The following is a 22,766-nucleotide window of genomic DNA, read 5'->3' on the forward strand; positions in this document are numbered from 1 at the left end:
GTGCCAGTGTATGGGGAGCCCACAGCTTCCAGTATTGTTGCAGCACAAACCCCCTTTATTCTCAATCCAAGGCAGCAGCAAAAGTGCCCCCATGCCCCTTCTAAACTGTATTCTGCATTTTTGCTTTGTTTTCCTTATTTTTAATCAAGGTGAAAACTAATTTTTCTACACTTAATCTAGAAGATTATTAGATTATTTGCCTGATTTTTTTTTTCTCAAAAAAATCTTTCCAAAGAGGTTATTCTGCATATCAAATTTAAAGCTAACTTGTTTAACACTGATAACACTGTAAGCCATTAATGGCAAATACAGGAAAAACTTAGTATTTAGAGTTGTTCCCAACTCAGGAAAAAACATGCAGTGGAAAAATAAAGTAAGAAATTTGCATAATATTTCATAAATGAGGTCTTCTGGTCATTTGGTCAATTTCTAGAAGAGAACTATGACTCATTTATTTTACCGCAATTTTTAACAATTTGCACTTGTACTTTACTTGTGAGTTTGGCTTTTCATCACTTATTCACATTTCTTTTCTTCCACTGACGTATTTGTTTTCTTTTGCTGAACTTTATACATAATTCAGGGATAAATATATGGCTTTGGTCACCACAGAGGTTTCTTGCATTGATGCTGGCTTCAACTACTTGGGATGGCTTTCAGGATTTTTCCACAGAAGAAGAGTTGTATCATAGTATCTCAGTTTCACTGACTGGTCCTTTATGCCTGCACAGCATGTACTTATCAGAAGGGACACCTTTTGTTATTATAAGATTTCTTCAAAAACAGATATATGCCCTCTTCCCATCAAGCCAGTCTTGTTTTTCTCATGTAAGCAGCAGATACTCAAACATACAAAGAACAAGAATTAAAACATGTACACTATCTCTCCTTTCTTTTTAGTAAGACATTAATAGTAACATTGTTTAGCTTTGTGGGTTAGGTAGAAATATTAAAAACTTGACAGAGTTAAAAAAAAGCCACCCAATTAATCATGACTTCTTTTCACCAAGCGTTTTGATTTATTACTAAGCAGCTACCTGTTCTGCAGAATAGTGCAGTTGTGAATGAAAAGTGCTTTGCTGTTCTCCAGATCCAGTGAGTGGCACCTTGTTTGGAAGGTACCACAATAATCCCTTCCTGCTAACATACATCATCCGTTTATTTGCTAAATCTAAACATGCAGAAGAATAAACTTCTTGGGGAGATTTTCCTGACTGGTCTGTTGTAAACTGCTGCACTGGATATCCTATAAAAGGATCAGTGTCCCTTATCTGATACCAGCACCAAATCTTTCATTTGTGTGGCTTTTTTTGGTGGAAATTGTCACTATTATGCTACATTTCTTCATCTCTGATGTCCAAGTGTCCTATTGCCACCAAGAAGCAGAAAGAACCTTTCATGAATATTTTTCATTACTGTTTTGAAGCTCAAACTCCTGACCACCAAAAGCGGTTGAACTGCTAATAGAGATGCTAGCCAAAATCTCAGTTCTAGTGGAAACACCGAGCAAAATCTCAATCAAAATCTCAAGAAATTAACTGTATGACAAAGAATTCTCAAGCAAATTTTGTTTCTGATTATCTGATGCTGATTCATGTCTATCTGCTATCTGTAAGAGCTTTAATGTCAAAGAATGATGCGTGTGTTTGAATGTTGTTTGAGGGGAGAAAGGTGTTTCACATTTTTCTCCTTTTTCTCATCTGTGCTGCAGGAAAGAAGAGAAAGTCACATAAAGGTTGGCTACAACTTTCAAATATAAATACCAAGAATCAATATTTCATATAATTCTTCAGCGACATAGACACATCTAACAATGCCCTTCTAGAAATTAGAGTTGTTTTCAATTTCTTTTGGTATCAAACTGGCTTTTAATTTCTCCTAACTTAGGTTAAATGGTGAGTGTAAACAAGTTTCCTTTAAATAAAAAGTTTCTTTATCTTTAAATGAAAATTTCCCTGGAAAAGGTACCTAAAAGATAGAACTTTTTTTTTTACATAATCACCGTTTTAATTTCTGTCCCTGTACACATTCTGTAATGTGCTTTCTGCTGTTATAAAGTGTGATTATCACTATATTTTTGCATGGTAACTATAGCAGTGCATAATTTGTTTTAGTACTCACCAAATATGTATGTGCTCTATTAAAGATATAAAAATCTTGACACAGATTAGTATGTTGAAAGCAAACAACATTTTTAAACTTAAGCTGATCCTGGCACAGTTCACATGACAAGCTCCAAAGGCTCCTGGCCCAACAAAAAATCATATAAATATGTTGGCACAGACAGCTGAGACAGATGTTGTCTCCACCTCCATGCACAGGAATCTGACTGCTAATTAAATAAACCTTTTGGGAAGTCAGCTAGGGCTGATTATGTTTCTGTAAGCTGGAGTATGGTTTTTAGCAACAGCTTCCAGCAAGTAGGAAATAATTTGTATTGTGGATGTTAAAGCAAATCGTTGTTGCAACAGGAGAGTTGACTGTTCCTAAAAAAGCTGTAGAGGAATTGAGTGGATTTACAAGTGCTTTCAAACAGCAGGAGTGGGAACAGAGCTGGTGTGACCTGCTCATTCTACAGAGAGGTTTTTCTTACCAATAACAGGTGATACTGAGAGGAAACAAGGCCTGGAAGTGGTTGGGTGTGTTTGAACTATCACAAAGCAGATGGTGTTTCTGTTCATTTCTGAAAAGCCTGTTTGAAAGTATTTATGGTGTCTTGGTTTTTTATGCTGTTATAAAGTCAAGTGTGCAGATTTCATACCATACAGAGGAACTGGAGCTCTGTAGTGTGAGACTGTGGGAAGGAATAACCTTTAACTGTAACATCTTCTTGCATTTTGGCCTTTTCTCAGCTGTTTCTGATACTCGTGAAACTTGACAACTATATTGCTATATTGTTTTCCAAAGCTATCTCTTCCTGTTTTCTCACCTAACATGTGTATTTGAGACAAGACAAATTTGCACTAAAAACTGGGTCTACCTGGGATTTTATGTCAGCACAACCATGTGATGAGGAAGCCAGAGCAATGTGACCAATCGTACATTCAGTGGAAACTTCATTGGTGGAGAATCATCTGTTACACACACGAGGTTGCTTTAAGGGTTAAAAAGGAGATTCCTGATTTACTTATTCCAAGCACCTGTGTCCAAATACTCCTGAATGAACAGAGCCTTAAATGTCTACATGAGAAAAAATCATTGTATTTGGATTTAGCATATGGAGGTTAAACTGCAGAGTGAGGTGGAGAGGCTTGTACTCTGTCTGAAGAAAGGCATGAGGATTTCTGTTTCTCAAAGTGCATCCTGCTTTTCCATAAAAATCATTCACTCCATGTAATTGCTTAAAAGTGTGTAAAGCCAACTATTATTTTGTACGGTGTAATTTTAAATGATGGCATACTAGTCCTGCTGAAATGTAGTCTTAATTAAACTTCCAGTTTGTCTTGATTATATAAACATAACCAGGTAATTTGGGTTCTTTTTTCCTATTATTATTTTCCAAATGGATTACTCCTTTAATTAAGGTAAGAAAAAGCTGATGAATGAGGACTTAGAAAATAGCATTGCTTTCATAATTTCCATGTTCTCATGACTTGTGTGAAGGTTGGACTTGACATACCATCTTAAAATTTTGTTCTCTGTTTCTGGTTACTATTGAGTGTGACAGCCAAATTAACTTCTGGCAGAAGAATTATAACTCCATAAAAGTTTAAAGCAGTGAACAAAAGAGATCAATTTAGTATAGGAAATTTTTGCATCTAGCAGGGCCCTATAGATGGTATTGCTCAGTCATTTTTCTTTAAAACTTATGTCAGTGTCTTCAGGCCTATGTGTACCATTTTTACCTATATTTCCTGAAAGAAAAAGAACACAGAAAATCTAAAAATATTTTAATATATTCAAATCCCCTTTCTTTTTGGGCCTGTATTTAATTATGTTATCTTCTTTTTTTTTTTTCTCTCTGTGAAAATTCAAGTTGCATTCTTCCTGCTTTGATTTTTCCATGGCATGTAAATCATAGAAGCTAGGTAAATTTGGCACTTTTGTTTGATTTTGATTTAATTTTTCAACAGGGGTCTGGATAGGGATTGACCACCTTCTTAAGTTCTTTTCCAAATAAACACTTAAAAGCAAATTTTTTTCCCCACCAATTTGTCAAGCTACATATTGTTCTCAACTCACTCCAAGTTTGACTGCAGTCTTTCCCAATAAACACAGTTAAGGAAACAGGTATTTGCATTAAAAGGGAAGGAAAAAGCACCAGTGCTTTCAAACCTTCTTTGAATTTCTTCTCTGGTTTGTTTGGGGTTTTTTTTTAAGGTTTGGTTTGGTTTTGTTTAAGCAATGTGTAGGAAGCCAAGACATTACAGTCTGCTTGGCTGATCACGCTGAACGGATGGGCTTGTGCTTTTATATTTTGGAAACAAGCCATAGGAATTCAGCTAGCAAACCCGCTGTTAGTTTCCACTAAAATTTGCTATTTAAATATTATCAGGATTAAAACCACAAGTGTCTTCATATGCTAATCAGTGTTATATAGATGTTTTCCATAGACTGAAAGGCATGTTTTGAATTATTAAGCCTTAGGCAGAGATCAAGGGCTTTTACTTTGTATAAAAAACTGCATGATTTAATTTGGGGTATGTATTTGTATTTGTGTTCACATGCTTTGATGATTCTTGTATGTGATCTGAAAGGTCAAAACCTTGGTTTGCTTCTCCTGTGTCATGTTAAAGATAGAGGTGGTGTAAACTCTTCATTGGGCAATTACTTTTTCCTCTTCCAAATTATGAATAGTTACAAAAAAATCTGAGATTTCAGCCCTTGGTATTGTCTGGTAGCTGAAGGTTCATAAAACAGATCTCTAAGGAACTGTCGTTACTAGCAAGTACTCTCTTGGCATGTTCACATGGTCATCTGTGTTGGTTATTGGTGTTTTCTTACTGCTTCAATTTTTACAGAATATCAATAAAATTGTTTATGAGAAATTTTTAATAGTCCTTATGTACATCCATGACAGTAGTACAGCTTTAACAGTAGGACATTCTTATTTTATTACACCAAGCAAAAACAAATAATGTTTGCAACAAGGAGATGGAGTTACACTTTGTAAAACTAGCGCATATTGACAGAGATTCAGCTACAACAGTTCCAGGCAGGTCATAATCAGATTTCTGTAACAGCATTACACTTTCTTTTTCTTTTTTTTTTTTTTTCTTTTTGTTTTTAAAGACATGAGAGAAAGCTTTTGCAGGTGATTTTAGTCACATTTGCTTATTCTGTTAACATTTGTGTTTTACAAAGTTTCCTTTAAACAAGATTTAAAAAGGACAGTTTCTCTTCTTACAACTTAGTATTAAAAAGACATTTTCAAGTGGAATCTTGTAGATACCATAGGTCGCACTTAGCTAGTCATCATATAATGAATAGGAACAAATTGTGCATTTCATGCAAAATGATTAAATGTAATCATATGCAATTAGATATTTACTCTTCTAACCGACACATCTTCAATTGCTTTTTTTTTTGTTTAGACAACTATTTTTTATCCCAAAATAAATATTCTATAGCTTCAAAACATATTCTCAAGCAAAGATGATACATCTTGCAGTTAAAACTTTTCATTGCTCTTTAAAATTGAAATATAATAAACCAAATTACATTTGAACTATCCTTCAAACTATTTACTTCTTTAAAATATATATTAATATTTTACAATTTAGCTATTGCCAGTGTTCTTCATTTTCATTACTTATAGCCATAATAATTTTGTTGTAATCTTAAAAAAAAAGGTAGATATAATATTTATAAAGTATTAGGTCAGATGTATACTTCTATTTTTTTTTTCATGTCTCTCTTAATCTAAAAAGCTATGCCAACGATGACCACACTTGGCTGCTAAAGGTATAGAGTTTTAGTGTAGTTTTTCTGCATCTCAGGATTGGTGTAAGCAAGATAGTAGAATAGCCTCTTGCTAAGATAAGTGGCACCTCCACTCAATGTTGGTCACTATCTTTATAGAGACATGGTCTAAATATGTGCAGTCAAACTTGTGCTCACTATCTACAATGTGATATTTAATAGCAGTATCTCTAAATTGAAATTCCTGCACTATTTGACAATTTCATGTTTATATTTTTTATATTTTAGAAAAAAAATCTTTGATCATATATTCTCTTTTTTGCTTAGAACTGACAGTATGTTTTTATGTTTCTGTGGCTACAAAATGTGTAGTCTAAAAAAGGGGAGAACAGTCTTTTCTTAAGTTACAATATATTTATAATTCTTAGTTTCATTAGAATCTAATGATATGTAGATTGAGAATTATTTGAATGAGAGCTTGAGTCTCTACAAGAGCATCTTGTAACATTTGACTTACCTAAAGGATTCAGGAGAAAGCAGACTTACCTAAAGGATTCAGGAGAAAGCAAAGTGGCACTGGAAACTCTTTGTATTTAGAGGCATTAATGCAAAGAATATGGATTCTTATTGATGTGTCTTCCTTCCTCCTGTCTACCTGCCTGCATAAATGTGCAATAAGCCACATAATGGCTCCTTTCTCCCACAAATGACAAATAGGACCTTGAGCTTGAATGGAGGAACCAAAACGAGCAAGAATGTTGTTGTTCAGTACATACTCTCTCCAGGTGTAGATGTGACACCTAGGGACATGGCTTAGTGTGGACTTGGCAGTCCTGTGTTAACAGTTGGACTTGATCTTAAAGGTCTTTTCCAAACTAAATGATTCTATGATTTTATAATTATTTCCTCTGCTTTTATTCAATTCTTCTACCAACTTTGATAAACCTTTGATAAAGAGATGAAATTTGAGGAATCATCTTCGTTTTTTTGTTTTCTTCAAAGCATTTTTTTTTGTGACTTTGGGCAAGCCATGTGGCCCTCTGTTTTCTAGTTCTTTAAAAATAATAATTTTTAGTACTTTTCCTAATTTATATTGATGTTGCTGTGGTATACCTTTGAAGTTATGAAGGATAGATGATGGAAAAAGACTGTTTTACAGAAACTAGGTTTTTTACAAAGGGTTGACAAATTTATATTAGTTACATCTCTGACTTATTTTCAGGTTAAAATGTAGGTAATCATTCAGACAACTTGTGGAAGACAATATTAAAGTTTTAAATCATAAAATGTGGTATATCACAGTCAGTAAAAGCACCAAAAGCAATGTTTAGAATATTTGCATAACAAAACCAAGACCTAACTGGTGTTAAGTTTTAGCAATAACTATCAGATATTTTAATGCTGGTTTTTAATGCATTATATGGGTCAAACCATCTCTAAAAAGATTATGTGGAAGTATGTTGTTTTGTCTAGAACAATCTTTTGCCAAACATAACTGAATACTTGATTTCTGAGTATAATACTGAGTAAGTACAATTTTGAGTGCAATCCAATGGAAACTAGTTGAGAGGAATGTGTAGAATTACTGCACAAAACTTTTGGGTCTGATCATGATCTTTACTGATTTCAAGGGTTGCCTATATCCAGTGGGAGTATCATCAGAAATACCATGCCACGTGCCCCAGAAAATGCCATTGCGAACGCCTTTGTACTTCTTGTGGTAGTACTTGCCGTTGAGATTGGCTGACAAGCAGGCATCAAACCACCAGCCAGAGCTGTAGTAGGCACCACAGTTTCCTGAGGGATACCTGTCGTTGTCCCTGTCCGGGGTTGTGAAGAACTTTTGGTCGTGGTTGTAGTGCCTGCTGTAGTGGAGGGCGTCTCCGGCGGTGCCGCTGTAGCCGTGCACGCTCAGGCGGTACTTGAGGTACTCGTTGGCCACGTAGAAGTGCTCGTATTTGGCGTATTCTCTGATCCCATTGAAATCTTCCAGATCAATCCTCAGTTGCATTTCCTGGCTCCTTGTCAGGAGGTGAATTTTGTCATTGCCTAGCCAGAACTCCCTGCTGAGGTTTCCAAAGCCATGTTTGTAGTCACTCCAGGTCCTGTTGAAGTTAGTGCTGCCATCCTGACGCCGCTGCAGCACTGTCCAGCCGCCTCCCTGTGTTTGCATGTCACAGTAAACTTCAAAGCTCCCGTTTCTGGGATCAGGGCTAATCCTGTAGATTCCATTACTCCTTCTCCCTGCTGTGTAATGGTCAGCACAGTCTCTCTGCATTATTTGTATAACTGGTGAAAGAACAAGTAGTGTTAGAATGAACATAATTTCAATTTGAAAATATAACAAATTTTTACCCAGACTGATATGGCGTACAGAACTTGCATTAGAGAGGCTTTTGCATCACAAATAGTGTTGCAACAATTTCAGTTCTAGGGAAAAATATCTTTTCCATCAGATTTACTGTATAACAGATGTCACCTAGGATCTCTGCATCAGATAGTTGACTAAAAAAACCCAGCTAAACTACTTTTTTTAAGCAAAATGCCTAATATAAGGGTGTTTTGATTATTTGCTTTGCTTTTGTCCCTTTCTCTACTCTATCCTTTTATCTCATGTAAATTCAACCTGATTTCTTCCGTCCATATTTCTAATGCTTTGTCTTTACACACTTGCTGCCTTTTGTATTTAAATGGATAGCTTCACAATCTGCCTCAAATCTACAGCTCCATCTGGCAGTATGTCAGAGAAAGAGCTTTGTCCATGTGGGAATGATGTTAACCTGGCTATTGTTAAGTAAACATCATTTGATAGAGAACATAACGTCATCAGGAATGCTTTGTGTGTTAATGTTGACTGTACTTTAGGAAGCAGGAAAAAAGTAATAAAATTGTTACATCTGTTGTAATTGTGTGAGTCCTAGAAAGATGATGGTGATGGTGCTTTCCTGTGTATGTGGCATTGCTGGCTTTACAGAAAAGAACAATGTTAGCATTCACTGCTAACGGTTCCTTTTCCCCACCAATGGGTGATGTGTTTTATGCAGAAGAAAAATACCCCAGGTTTTTTCCCCAGAGTGAAAATCCATTTTTGATCCACAATGTCATCCATTAATTTAATTCTGTTCAACAGCATGGTATTAGGATTCCGTGTTCTTAAGAGATATGGAGAGCTCTCACAAGTTCAGTTAAGAGTCAAAACCATAGTGTTCATTCCTATTGCAGATTTGAATGTATGGGTGTTTTCATGTTCAGATTCTGTTGTAATTTTTTCCTAGAAAATTTGAACAAGTTACTTCTTGAAAGGGAGAAGTGATCTCAGGCTGCAGCAGGGAGCAAGACTCAGGACCTCTTGTTTGCCAGAAAACTGGACATTTATGAAACCACAAAGTATAGGAGTCAAGGGCTTTAAAGCCTAATCTAAATCCACAATAAATTCTCATTTATTTCACTGAACTTTGTGCAAAATCTTTGGTAGACTAAATTTCAGAGCAGTTAACAGAGAATATACATTTTAGATAAAATACTTCTATAATGCAATTCAACTCCTATTTAAATAAAGTTTTACTATTACTTACAGTGGATGCAGGAATGGCTCCTGAATAGGAAAAAGTTGTAGCTGTTTTCCTTGCCAGCTTTCATAATGAATATGTTGCTGCTGCAAATGTTTTTAGTGTCTTGTTGAAAAATATAAGGAATATCTACATAATCATGTGCCCCGAACACTATCCAGCAATTCAGTAAATGTGAGGAATATCAAAAACTAATTTAGTCTGTTATTTTATCTGAGTACTGTATTTGAATGTGATTTATTATTCATTATTAATGTAACAAAAATTACTCATTATTTTTGTGAATGTTTGGTATCTGAACATAATTTATTTGTAGCGATTTTTATCTGATTACTAATATAGTAAGAGCATTACCTTTATTATTACTTATTTCCTCTTTTCAAAGAAGAACACTTTCAGGAATTTCAGCTGTACATACACATCTATCCATTTCCAATATGTGTAGATATAATTTTTTTTAAGCTTGGATGCTAAGCAAGAGACTTAAAGATTGTAATGCAGCCGCCTCTTTCTCTGTTTTGTCTCTCAAGAGCTTTATCTTCTTATGTTTGATATCTAAGTGGTAGAATACACTGACAATCTATGGAGCATTTCTTGTTTTCAAGGATTCCTAAATGTAATATAAAAACTTTATGACTTTAAGAAAACCCCTCAATCTTGACTTAATAACATCAAACATTAGAAAGAGAGCATTGGTTCTATTCCTTTGTTAGGATAATTAAATGGCAGAAGAAAAAAGTGGATTTTTTCAGTGCTAACACCTGTTTTCTCTTTTATGCTGCTTATATATTAAATTAATGCACAGAGTTTAGTGTTAAAATGATGGTACATATGTTACCCAGTCGAGAAGTGCTGTTAGTAAGCTTTTTTTAGCTGAACCTTTCAGGTGTTTGCTGTGATGAAAAGAAAATTATTATCCATTAAAAATGATGCATTTTGCTAGATACACTTGATACCTGGCACCCCTTTTCAGAGTATCTGCAGTTTTGTAGTGAGAAAAAATAAAAGGCAGTTTTCTAAGGCACACCTAGAGAAAATTTAACCCTTTGCATCCAAGGAGAAAATGTGTTGGTCACTGATGCTTCATGTCTCTAATGAAGGGTAATATGGTGTAAAATAAGGTTAATTTTTCATGTTTATTTATTAAATTGCAAACAAATTTCTCTTTTAAAATTTCATGTTTCCAATCCCTAAATGAAGTCCAACTCTAGGAGGGACTGAACACCTGCAGCTCTCAGTAACCCTCTAGTGGCTGCTGAAATGTTTTACAGGAGTATAAATACACACTTAAAAAGCAGATACTTGTGCAGTTAATAACACAGCTATTTGGGTAAAATATATTTTAAGTTGTTTACCTAACACTAGTGAAATGTGAAACACTGAAAGCTTATACAGCAGTAAGAATTAACAGATTACATACCAGGTTTTGCTTGCATTGCTGGGCACTTAGAAGAACACTTGTTATCCAGGTTATTCACAGCAAATGTCAAATTTGCAACTTTGCTGTCAACATAATGTTCCACATTGTTCATGTTTATGAGGCTCAGCTTCTCTAAACGACCCTGCAGTGTCTGAATCTGGCTCTTTGCATTTTTTAAGCTTGTTGCCATTCTGTTAACTTTGCTTTGCAGTTCCTGTACTCTGTTATCTTGGCTTTCGCTGTTTTCTGCAGTGTTGGGTAGCAGGAATTCATTACTTCTGTCTCTTTCCTGGTTGTCATCTGCTTGCAGCTTGCAATCTTGGCAGCATTTTTTCAGCTTGTTTACTGATTCTTTAAGGGTCTGTACTTCTTTGAGAGTCTTCTCAAGCAGTTTGAATTCTTTGGGTATCTGGATGGTCATCGGAGGCAAATTTATCTGATAAGGACAATCCTCTCCTTCATCACATTTCCGATTAGCTTTGAGCTTTATGGGACAAGTTTCAGTAAGTTTTGCTTCTTTAGCATTCTCTTCTTCTTCTAAAATAACTGCAAAAACATTTGTCAAAGCAAGGAGAGTTGACTTCAGCAAGACTATGTAAATGAGGAGCTTCATCTTCACTGACAAACTAGCAGAATGAGGAAGTATGCACAAGTGGAACAACTTTATAAGGGCAGCTCGAAGCCTGCCAGTTATCAGACAGCCTACACTGTTCTCAGAAATGGGTGGGAGTGCTTGCATCACGAGTGATTAATAGCAGAGCAAAGTTAGGTAGTGCTTGCAAGAGTAGCACATTTCAGTGAGTATTTCTGACTCAGAGCTAGTGTATGTAAGCCAGATGATGAAATGCATGTGTGCTGGTAAATTATGCAGTTTAATTTAATTCCTTATTGTATAAGTATTTTCTTTTTTCGGAAAAAAAAAAAAAAAAAGCAGGTAGAGAAAGTGAAACCCAGCCTTTTTCCCAGTTTGAGGTTTATCACAGCAATAGCTTTACTGACAGTCAGTCCCCTTCTCCCTATTTTTTAAAACTTAATAGATATAGTCATACAAATTATTTAAAACCCCAAACATGTTGAAACACAGGTATAGTTTTGGTTCCAAACATTTTTCAGTACAGAGTCACAATTTCATGAGGATGAACAGCACTTTCTTCTTACTATTTCACCTAGCCCACCTTAAAATATCTGGAATATTCATAATTCTATGGCACATCATAGTTAAAATTCACTATTATCTGATTTGGGGTACTTCTTATTGAGCCTTTTTAAATGAAGGGAAGTGAACTTAAGATAGTTTTCCCTTTTATGCATCAGATCCTACTTGTTAGACTAATTGTACAGGAAACCCAAAGAAAATCCTGATGTTCTGATTAATGTCCCAAATTCTAAATCTACAGTGAGGCAGAGACCTAGGGAGAAACTCTCTTCTGTTTGAGGTATTGCTCTTCTTTTTATTGTGCCTCATATCAACTTTCAGAGTTAATCATATACTTTACATGACTGATTCCAAGTGAAATACTTCTCCAGGTGACAATTGCCATTTGCATTCTACAGCCACCTTTGCCATTCTTATGTGATACCTGTACAATTTTAATGATCTGTGTAATTTTCCTTGTACCTCAAAACAAGGCTACATGGGAATGTCTTTATGCATTCACAGCTCAGTCAAGGGTCAAATAACTTGCATAATTAAAGGGTATTTACACCAGTTCTTGTTTAATTAGTCCAACCTGAACCCTTTTTGAAATTAGTCATAACACAGATTAAACATTAAGCAGATATTCGTCACACTTATAATCCCCAAGTTCCTGATCTCTGTAATGTTACTAGCTACTATTCACACCACATGCTTATATTGATAGTACAGGAAGGAGGCTTGGTCAAAAAACCCTACTTGTTTAACCTCTGCAAAAATTCCTTCAGATTCCTGCATAGTACAAAAGTCGAGGCACTGTCCTATGAGATGGGTTTTGAATGGATCTTCCTTGTGTTCTAAATGAGCATCCCAGAACCTGCCGTGATGCTTTCAGTTATGTGACAAAACTCTATCTGCCCCTGTCAGATTGTAATAGCTCCCCAGCAATGAGGTAAAAGCCACTCCCTGCCATCCAGGTGTAAGATACTGACATCACTTTGGTTTTACCAAAACTGAAATGTTTGTAAAACATAAAATGTATTATTTTAATTTGCAATTTTTAAAAATTTTTAATTTTTTTTTGTTTGATGCTAATTTTTCATGTATCAGTCTAAAATCAGGTATTTCTGAAGCCTTGTTCTTGTGTATGGCTGCTACTGTCAAATGGAGAAAAGCTATCCCAGCCTCTTTGGAGGGGCTTTAGAAATAGAATAGAATTCTTAAATCCTTGTGATTTGGGAAGCCACATTCTCCCCCACACTCTTGTTTGTTCAGTTTACAATGATCTCTGCTATCTGCTTTGTGACTTTGAACTGGAAAAACTGTTCTGTGTTTGCAAAATGAATAATAATTATCCTTGACAGACCACATTCCATGATTTTCCTTGAAATATTTAAATGTATAACAAATATTGTTGTAATTTGTGATTGCTGTGCTACATTGAAAGCCTAAACTATCTTTGTAGAACTTTGTAACATCTAGAAGGGCAGAATTTTTTGCCCATACTGAATGTAAAAATAAAGTTCAGACAGTAAGGTGAAGAATCTCCGCTTTTCAGACATCTCTGTCCTGAGACATCTATTCCTTAGTCCCATATATAGCTTCCTTTTGGGATATTTACTTCCTCCTTTGGATGAATTCAGTAATCTTGAGTTGCTCTGTTATCCTCCTGATTTTATTCTTGGTCTGATGTTCTGCTCCTAAGCTGTCACCAGTCTGCCTGGAGTCCAGAAGATCCACTTCTCCTCCAGTCTTACGCTTCTCCTACCTGGAGCACCCTTGTAATTGAGTTCTGGCCTTTCTTCCTATCCATTCCCAACAGTTTGTCACATCTCTTTTCTTTCTCCAGGAACCCAAAATAGTATGACACAGCCTTTTTCATGTTTCATGTCTCCTATCCTTCTTGGAATAAATGAAGCAAAGTTTCAAATCTGAGTTTTTCAGCAAAGAAGGAGGACACTGAGTAATCTTAAGCTGTAAGATGCTGATGCAGTTTAACTTATGGCAGAAATATTGGACCAATTTTAAACTAAGACCTGCTGTTTGTTTATAAACAAAGTTTCTTACCAAATGGAGTGTTTCTAGATCTAGAGTGTTCTGTATAATACAAAAGACTTTAAATTAGTTAAGCAATCACAACCCCCAAAAGTCAATCTTGTTCAACTGTGACAGGATCTAACTGAATAACAGCTGATGACTGTAACTGAGTCTTTTCTGCTAAGGTCTTTGCTTTTTACTTAAAGCTAATTTTCTTTTAGCTTTTAATCTCTTTTAGTCTACTTTTTAGGAATCTATTTTTTTTCCTGTGGACTGAAGAGATATCTTTATCATACAGACATCTTCCTAAAGATAAAAATAACTGACAGCTCAAGATACTCTGAAATTCTACTGAAGTTTTTAATTGTGTTCACAGAACTTCCCAGTGACTGCAAGGTTAAAGAAGTGATATATTTCATTTTATTAGACTTGTCTGAGATTGTTTATCCAAAGTTTATCAAAACCAGCATGAACCATTTCCCATGAATTTTTAGAATAAGGTTTTTTTTCTTTTTCTGGCACATATTGGAATGTAGGTCAAGCAGAAAACAACAAAGTTATGACTGTAGGCAGATGTTAATTTAACTAGTGACTATGGTAATTTAAAACACAAGAGCTTGGCATCTGTTTGATTTCTGGCTTTGTTCTGGGAGTCAACATCTCCTGCAGAAGAATTGCTGCAAAATATCCAGGTTTGTCTAAGCACTTCAAATGATTGTTATGTACAAACCTGAAGTACGTTGGGACTCATTCATACAAACCGTTTTTGTGGCAGAGATGGAATGTGTTGAGATTGAACTGCTGCAGTAATATTTCTGATGTTTTTGTACACTTCAGTGATTCTGTGATACATTTGGACTGAGAAAGAGAATGCCCAGTAATTAGATTAATTTTCAGGTTTTTCTACAATGTGGAATGTATACCGAAATTCCTTACTAGAAACAAATTCTGATTTAGAATTCTTTCTGATTAGCTAAATTTTTTTCTCTTTTAACTCAGTAGTAACTCTTCATGCAAGCAGTCCTTATGCTGTCCACTGGATTGTGGGGCTACCTATTCATCTTCCTCAAGTGTCTGTGAGAACACATCAGAACAGAAAAGGAAAAGCAGTGCTATTCCATTTGGTATTATAAATATTCTTGTTCAGATACAGATTACATAGAACTAATGGCTGCATGGCTTCCTACCTGCTTAAATTGTTCATTGCTTTATTTATAAATTCTGCAGCAGGCAGAAAGGCACCACTGACAGATCATGTAAGCAGTGGATATGATATTCATATCAGAACTGTAAATATAATGCACATCATAAAATTCATATGGTCAAAGAAAAATCACTCCTTCTGTTAAGGTGAGGACCAAATTTGTGAAGAAGGAGGTCCACAAAATTATGTTCTTATTAGCTCTCTTTCTCTCGTGTCATCTGATCTGCCTGCTCAAAATCTCTAGTTTACTGCTATTTCCTTTATCTGTAGCCATGGAAGATCCTGTAGTTAGTTCAATATACAGAGAGAATAAACCCAAATGCACTTTCAGAATGATGATGTACCAAATACAAAAGCTTCTCCCTTCTTTCTGTTTTCAGAAAAAATCCTTTCTGATTCCTGCAAACCTGCTCCAATAAAAACACCAAGTATAAGACTGTGCTGGTTACTTACTATCCTGATTTGTAGCCAAACGAAATTTGATGACAGCAGGAAAGCTGTCCTTTCCTGAAATGCCTGTCTTATCAGTCTCCTATGCCCTCTTTTCTGAGCCATGCAAGCCTCAGTTGGCCAGCAGCATAGTCTCACCCACTGTGCCATCTTGATTGTGGCTGATGTTTATATTTTCCATGTAGGGATTGCTTTTTCCCATGAACGGGGCAACAACACTACGGTTATGAACTACGCCTTGGGAAAGAATTTGGGATATTATTTTTCCTAGTTATTATTTGTTAGTTTTAGGAGGCTCTTCAGCAGTTTATTTTTCATTAAAGGATGCCTGGTTCATCCATCTGTAATTAAAAAATTAAATTTGTAGAAGTTCAGTGTAAGGCAGTACAATGTATCTACTGTACATAAGTGTATTTATGATTTGTGTGTATGCCATTACTCCCACCTGACTACATTTGTGCAACCAGTAACCTCATGGCTTCAAGTGTTGTTTTTGTCACCTAAGCTAAGTGTTTAGGAAACTCAGTGACAAATATTTTTCTACTTGAAAAGCTATTAAACAGCCTTTTTCTAAATCAGCTTCCCATACTTATTCTGAAGTCTACTTCCTGTAACAAATGTATGTCGTTCCAGGTGAGGGTGACCACATCTTATTTTTAAATTTCATTTACAGTATCTATTTAAAATTGTCAGTGCATTTTTCTTTACTTTCTGTCATCGTAACCTTTCTCTAGAATACTGACTTAAGGAAGGCATGTCATTCTCTAAATATCTGCAGTATGGCTATTTCTGTGTGTGCTTTCAATGTTTCCCAATCTCCAAAATGGAATGCAGAACTGCATACCAATAACTACAATTTATTGCAAACTGTTTACCATCTTAAATTAGTGACTTTTATCTTCTTGTTTTGAAATACTTTGAAAAATGTGCTGAAGCCTGAAATGTTGTTGGGTAGAGAAATTATAATTTTGTAAGTGTTGATCTTCCATATGTGTATGAATATTTGAGATTAATTGAAAAATACACAAAAGCTCTTCAAATAAACAGCACAGAAGGGAAATTGCAAACCTGACAGAACAGACTGGCCAGAAGAGACATATGCCAAGGGACTAATACTATACTGAAATCCTAAGTGTATACAAACTATAAAATATATCAATGCCTTGATATTTTTCTCTAGTCTTCTATTAGGAGGCAAAAGAGTTGTTTGATGAGACATTTCAGATATTTGAAATAGAAAATGAGTATAAAATGCTGGAAATTCTGTGTTAAAATTACACTAAGTGTAGTCAAAATGTCTTGTTACAGTTACAAAACCTACAACTTAGCATGAAGGAAGGGAAAGCATTATTATTCCATTTGAGCTTAGAATACATTTTAGTTGTTTTGCAGTAACTGCAAACATAATTAGAAACACGTGTTAGCTACATCCTTTCTCCAAAATGCAGAGATCCTAGGCACTGCTGAAACTGAGTATTTCCTAAGAAGCCTCAAGTGCTTCACTTTAATAATGATTGTAGGTAATTGATGTTAAGTGGTAATTTCTTGGTGGTGACTTTGTTTATCTTCTGTGCTTATTTTGTGTGCTTTTTTATCAAAAAACTCTGAAAAGTTAGACCAATATTCAGATTCCAGCATCTATTTATGTTTAATATTTGGCTGAATTTTATTCATTTCTGGAAAATCCCAAAAGAACTTTAAGAGCCTTGAAATTTGAAATGGGAAATGTGCCTAGAGTTCTTATTTGAATTAGAGAAAACTTGTTTTGGAATTTCAGACGAGTTCCTTGCTGCATTGTTTTGAGCTGACTGTCAGAAAAAATTGAATATAATCTGATAAAATGGAGAATGCCCACTGCAGTTAATGCAGAGTGAGGAAGTGTTGATCAAGTTAGGGTCAGATTTCGCTAGTTTTGCTCACATGGATGAATACCTCATTTATCAGGTGGGTCCTCTCCCTTCTGTGGTTTTAATTCCCATTCCTATTCTGACATACTCTCTTTCTTACTAACATCTCCACCTTGCAAGATTGGAGAAACTACCGTGGATCCGGGGGCTCAGGTGGCTGAAGTCAAGCTGGAAGGATATAAAAGAGGTACCTCAGACAGTGTATAACCTCACATAGTGCTCACTTGTTCTTGGCATTTTCATCAGGAGATTTTGAAGATGGGTCTGGTGGGGAACTGTTGGTAGCAAGTGGATATGAACTTGGAGAGAGAAAAGTTTTTCATTTGTACATAACAGCTATTTGAACATAAGTATGCTCTGTTTTTCTCATGGACTCCTACATTTAAATAAGTCCTGCTCAGAGACAAAATATCTACCTTTTCTTGCTAGAAAAATATTAAGGATATGTCCTTCCCTTTCACCTTTTCTGCAAAATTTTCCTCCACATTTTTTGTAATAGAATAGAATGTCCAGCACTTTGGGACTTTTCACTGATTGAAGGAAAAAAATGCTTTGGAACTTGGGTTTGGTTTTGATTTGTTAGATTTTGTTTTGTTTTTCTGGTAGAAAAGCCAGACTTCGAATCACGTAGCAATATAAAAAATTGTAACAGTTAGAAAATCACAAGGGCAAGTTAAGGGTAACTTAATATGGTAAAATAAACATAACAGAAATTTTGCATTAAAAGAAAAAGATTCAAGTAAATCCAGTAATAAGACACATAATTCCATGTAATTGCATTTATGGGAGTATGGGGAAATGGAAAGCAGAAAGTTGCCAGGCAACCATTTGTTAAAAGACAAATCTTCATCCAACTTTCCAGTAATTCTGCATTTAGATAAGGAAAATTTATTCTGGTTTATCCAGATGATTTATCAATGTTGAGTGTGTTTGAAAATATATGGTGTCTCAGTACATTATAAAATGAGAAAGAAAATCTGAGAAAAGCAATATACAGTTAAATACAACTGTATTTAACATGGAATGGGACTGGAAGACTCAACAAGTCAAGAATATTTATCCAACTATGTTCCAGACTCCAGATCTGAGATCACCAGTAGAATAAAATTACCTCAGTTCTTACAAGGGCATTATGGTTAACACAGGACTGAAAGGAAAGTCATCCTCAATTGCCATTTAGAAGCCCTTTTTTTCCTTACTTCTCCATCTTCTCACTCTTTTACTTTTCAGTGTAGCAATGTAAATAGTTACACTGAGGAGATCTACATTTCACCTACCCCAGCAATGTGAGAGCTTCTGAGCAATAAAATAGACCGTGAGTGCATAAACACTCTTGGTTATTTTAGCATTAATGTGGGACAGGCCACCTTGAAAGAATTATATATCTTTATATTAGGGGCATATCTCTTGTCTGGTTTTATCATCACAATTAATTCAATTTTTCTAGAGTAGGGTCACGTTTGCTCCCTTCTTCCACAAACTATTTCTTCCCCTCAAACAGTTGCCTCTTTCCCTTCTGCTGTCCCAAGAATCTTGGAGGAAAGGGTATACCAAACTTTAATAACAAATCCAGGGACCAGGGTAGCCCAGTGCTATCTCTTTGATGGCTCTCCCAAAAATGCTGTGGTAATGGGAACTATCTGGTGATGAAACTTTCCAGGAAAGTGAGACCATTGCCTTTGGCATGCTGGTATGCCATCCATGCAGCCTGTCCTGTGTCGTCCTCAATGCTACAAGTCTTCAACCTGCATAGGCCCAACCTTCTTGAAATAGAGCTCTTAGCTCTGAACTGAACTGAGAAATTAGGTGTGAAATCTGCAAGGAGTTTATGGACATTAAAAAGACACAGCCTCCAGGACAAGCAAGGTTATTTCTGTGGAAGCATTGTCAAGCATGGTGTAGATCTGCAGTGAGAACCTAAGCAGTAAAAAAACCTGTAATTCACAGGTACAGATCAGAGGAGTGTGGAGAAAGCACATTAGTGAGGCACCACACAAACAGGACAACTATACCTCTGTATGAGGCTAAGAAATAAATGGGTTGAGAAAGGGAAATATTTTCTTTCTCACAGAAGACCTAGATAGTATTTTGAACTTAAGTGAACAGTATCTTTGATCATACAGAATGCCAAAATAAATATTTGAGAGCTGCTTATCTTTAATCTCATGCAAACAAATGAAAGGCAGACCTTCTATTCTTGGGGTCTCAGGGAGCAAAGATTGTCTTTGCTATGATGCAATATTTTGAAACAAATCTTCAAAAAACTTTAACAGTTATCAAGAAAATATATATTTCCTTTGACATATTGACATGTATTCTGCTTCTTGGCCATAGGATTAGTTCTTAATAGTTTCCTCTGAATATTCTGAAGGTTGTATTATAACTGGTAGTATAGTATTTTCTTGGAGCTGTAGTAATTTCACTTCTTATTTCAGGAGATCTGCATAATCTCATTTCTTGGCAGGGTCCCATAGAAGTTGCAGGTCTGACTTGCTGCCCCACCAGGGTAGCCATGGACTTTTATAGAGGTGGATCAGCTTACATTTTTTAATTTGATTTAAACTTCTCCTTACTTGTGACCAAAGGAGGGGAAGAGAGGTTTTCTAAAGCAATATCACCCAGGAAAAGGGTGGCCAGCAGGACCAGGGCAATGATTGTCCTGCTCCACTCAGCACTGGTGAAGCCACAGCTCAAATCCCATGCTCAGTTTTGAGCCCCTGACTAGAAGAAGGGCATTGAGGGGCTGGAGAGAGTCCAGAGAAGAGAACAGAGCTGGAGAAGGGTCTGATGGGGAATGGCTGAGGGAGGTGGGGGTGTTCAACCTGGAGAAAAGGGGGCTCAGAGCAGAACTTAGTGTTCTCTACAACTACCTGAAAGGAGGTGTAGCCATGAGATCAGTGTCTTCTCCCAGGTAACAAGTGATAGAGCAGAAGTAAATGGCCTCAAGTTGCACCAGGAGGGGTTTAAATTGGATATTAGGAAACATTTCTTCACTGAAAGTGTGGTCAAGTGTTGGAACACACTGCTCAAGGAAGAGTTTGAGTCACTGTCTCTGGAGGTATTTAAAGGACCTGTTTGATCTTGGTGTTTGCTGAAGATGTGCACAGGTGTGTAAGGTAATGTGTTCTGTTGCCTGGGGGTAATCCAGCTTTAGCCTAGCTCCTATATTTTTTACAACCCTATTGCCAGCAGAGATGCTTTAGGCCTCAGTTTTGCCTGTGCAGGCCAGTGGGTTTGTACCAAAACTGAACCTGTTAAGCAATGAAAAGAGGTTACTTATGGCCTGAGTTCAAAGAAAAGACAGAATTATCATGAAATATTAATATAGACCAAAAGTCAAAGAAGAAATGGTACAGTGCAAGTAGCACTGTAGTTGTGATAGAAGAATTTTTTATGTTCTTATATTTATGCCTTGAATTTTTATGAAAATAAGCAATTTTTTGTCTGTTTATTTGATTTGATTGTGTATTTAATTTGTTATGTTACCAAAGTCTGTATAAACTGAAAGGCTGCCAATTACAGTTATAAAAAGTTGCAACAGAATGAAAGTATTAGTTCTTAGGATATTTCATAACTGTCTGTTTGCCTTCCATAGCTACTTTCTGCTGGAAAAATCACAGACACCAGGGTAGCTGAGCTGAAGGAACAGTACACCCTGCTGCATGAGGCTGTGATAAGGTATAATATTCCTTTTCAGACTTTCAGTAGCCAGAGCATTTTGTTTTTAAAGTACTTTCTGCTCATGCTGAAGCCTAATCATCATTTAAGGCTTTCTTGCTGTTATAGTTCATAAACAGGAAGCCAGAACACAAGGTTGAAAACCACTGCTATTTAATAGGAACTTTGAAGTTAATTTGGGATACTTAAATACTTGTTTGAAACACATCTTTGTTTCTGATACAAACATAATAATATTGGGAATGGATGTACAGACTGTAACAGACAGCATACCTGTAATTATCAGTAAAATCAGCATCATGATATTCCTGTTACATTCCTGTAATGCATACCATAATATCCACTGTATTAACCATATTTTATCCACTTTCACTGACAGTCCAAATTGAAAACTTTATGGCAATTCTGTCATTAAAGCTAAAGCCTAATTTAAGTATCCTAAAACTAATTCAGGTTATAGCCCCTTATTTGGATGATGCTGGGATTTGCTGTGCCTCCTGGCAGTCTGAATAGCAGCAAGTGCAAAGTAATGTGAAGTAATTTGAAAAAGGGTTCTCAAAATACTTAGATAACAGTTTTTTTGAGGATAGCTGAGTCTTCTGGTTTTGTGTTAATAAAATGCAGAGTTTGAATATGGTTCTGACTGTGAAACATCACATGACTTTATTTCAGATTACTGGAATAGATAGCAAATCTTTCTGAGAAGCACAGTTAAAAACAGCACTTCAGTGTTGTTCAGGTTCCTAGAAAATACAAGAAGACTTTTCTAACTGCTCAGATCTAAACATATTTTGTGGTGTTTGGATTAATTGATAGAGTTTCTACCACACTGGTGTTCACTGAGCTGAAGCAGAAACCAGTAGCTGCTAATTAATTGATTTTCAGACAGTGTTAGTTTGAAAACAGTCTTTCATTGGAAAAATACAAACATATTCCTACGTGTTTTATGTATTTATACAGTATTCTTTTTTATTTATTTACAGTATTCTTTTTTATTTATTTATGTAAAGGCAATCTCTTTGTGTGTATAGCAAGTGGAATAGGGCCTAAGTGTAAACAGGACTCAGCTGTCCTTTCTGTCACACTTAAAACTACCCTTAACAGAATGCACCAAAAGCATGAAAATGTTAGATGGTAGATTACATCTCTCATTCTTTCCATCATTCTTACAGGAGTATGAATTGGCCATGCTTCTGTAAGAAAGTGGATCAGAGATCATGATGCCCCATTCTGTATTGGGTGTAGTTGTGTGTCACAGCAGAACACCAATGTGTGAGCAAGCACTAATTCTCACAGATAAATTTCTCCTACTGCTAAAAGAAAGCAAGGGAAATCAATTACCAAAAATTCATCATGATCTCCGGTATATTTTAAGAATACCAAAAGTGGGATTCAGACATCAAAATTAGGATTCAATTGTCCATATGTTAAGCAAGTAGATGTGCTTATCTGAACAAGGTACCAAGGGCCCCTTAACACTCTATAGAAAGAAATAAGGACCACA

General features: G+C 35.8%; 2 protein-coding genes across 2 annotated transcripts in view; one reads left to right on the forward strand and one right to left on the reverse strand.

The window, feature by feature from the left end:
* Positions 1-22,766, forward strand: part of CCDC146 (coiled-coil domain containing 146) — a 57,911-nt gene that overhangs the window by 1,542 nt on the left and 33,603 nt on the right. Inside the window, exon 2 of the mRNA XM_063155570.1 lies at positions 21,180-21,262. Coding sequence (XP_063011640.1) covers positions 21,180-21,262 — 83 coding nt within the window. The remainder of the gene's footprint in view (positions 1-21,179; positions 21,263-22,766) is intronic.
* On the reverse strand, positions 6,651-11,590 carry FGL2 (fibrinogen like 2). Its single transcript, XM_063155569.1, has 2 exons — positions 10,852-11,590; positions 6,651-8,151 (listed from the first exon to the last, which is right to left on the reverse strand). Exons 1-2 carry the CDS (start codon positions 11,588-11,590, stop codon positions 7,445-7,447), a joined length of 1,446 nt encoding a protein of 481 aa, XP_063011639.1. The 3' UTR covers positions 6,651-7,444.

The sequence above is a fragment of the Melospiza melodia genome, chromosome 4 (genome assembly GCF_035770615.1).
Source record: "Melospiza melodia melodia isolate bMelMel2 chromosome 4, bMelMel2.pri, whole genome shotgun sequence".
In the NCBI taxonomy this organism is placed as follows: domain Eukaryota; kingdom Metazoa; phylum Chordata; class Aves; order Passeriformes; family Passerellidae; genus Melospiza; species Melospiza melodia.

Coding starts and splice junctions, on each gene's coding strand:
- FGL2 (XM_063155569.1), bottom strand. CDS start 11,590: ATGCAAGCACTCCCACCCATTTCTGAGAACAGTGTAGGCTGTCTGATA. Junction 8,152..10,851: donor AGCAATGCAAGCAAAACCTG/GTATGTAATCTG, acceptor TTCTTTCACCAG/TTATACAAATAATGCAGAGA.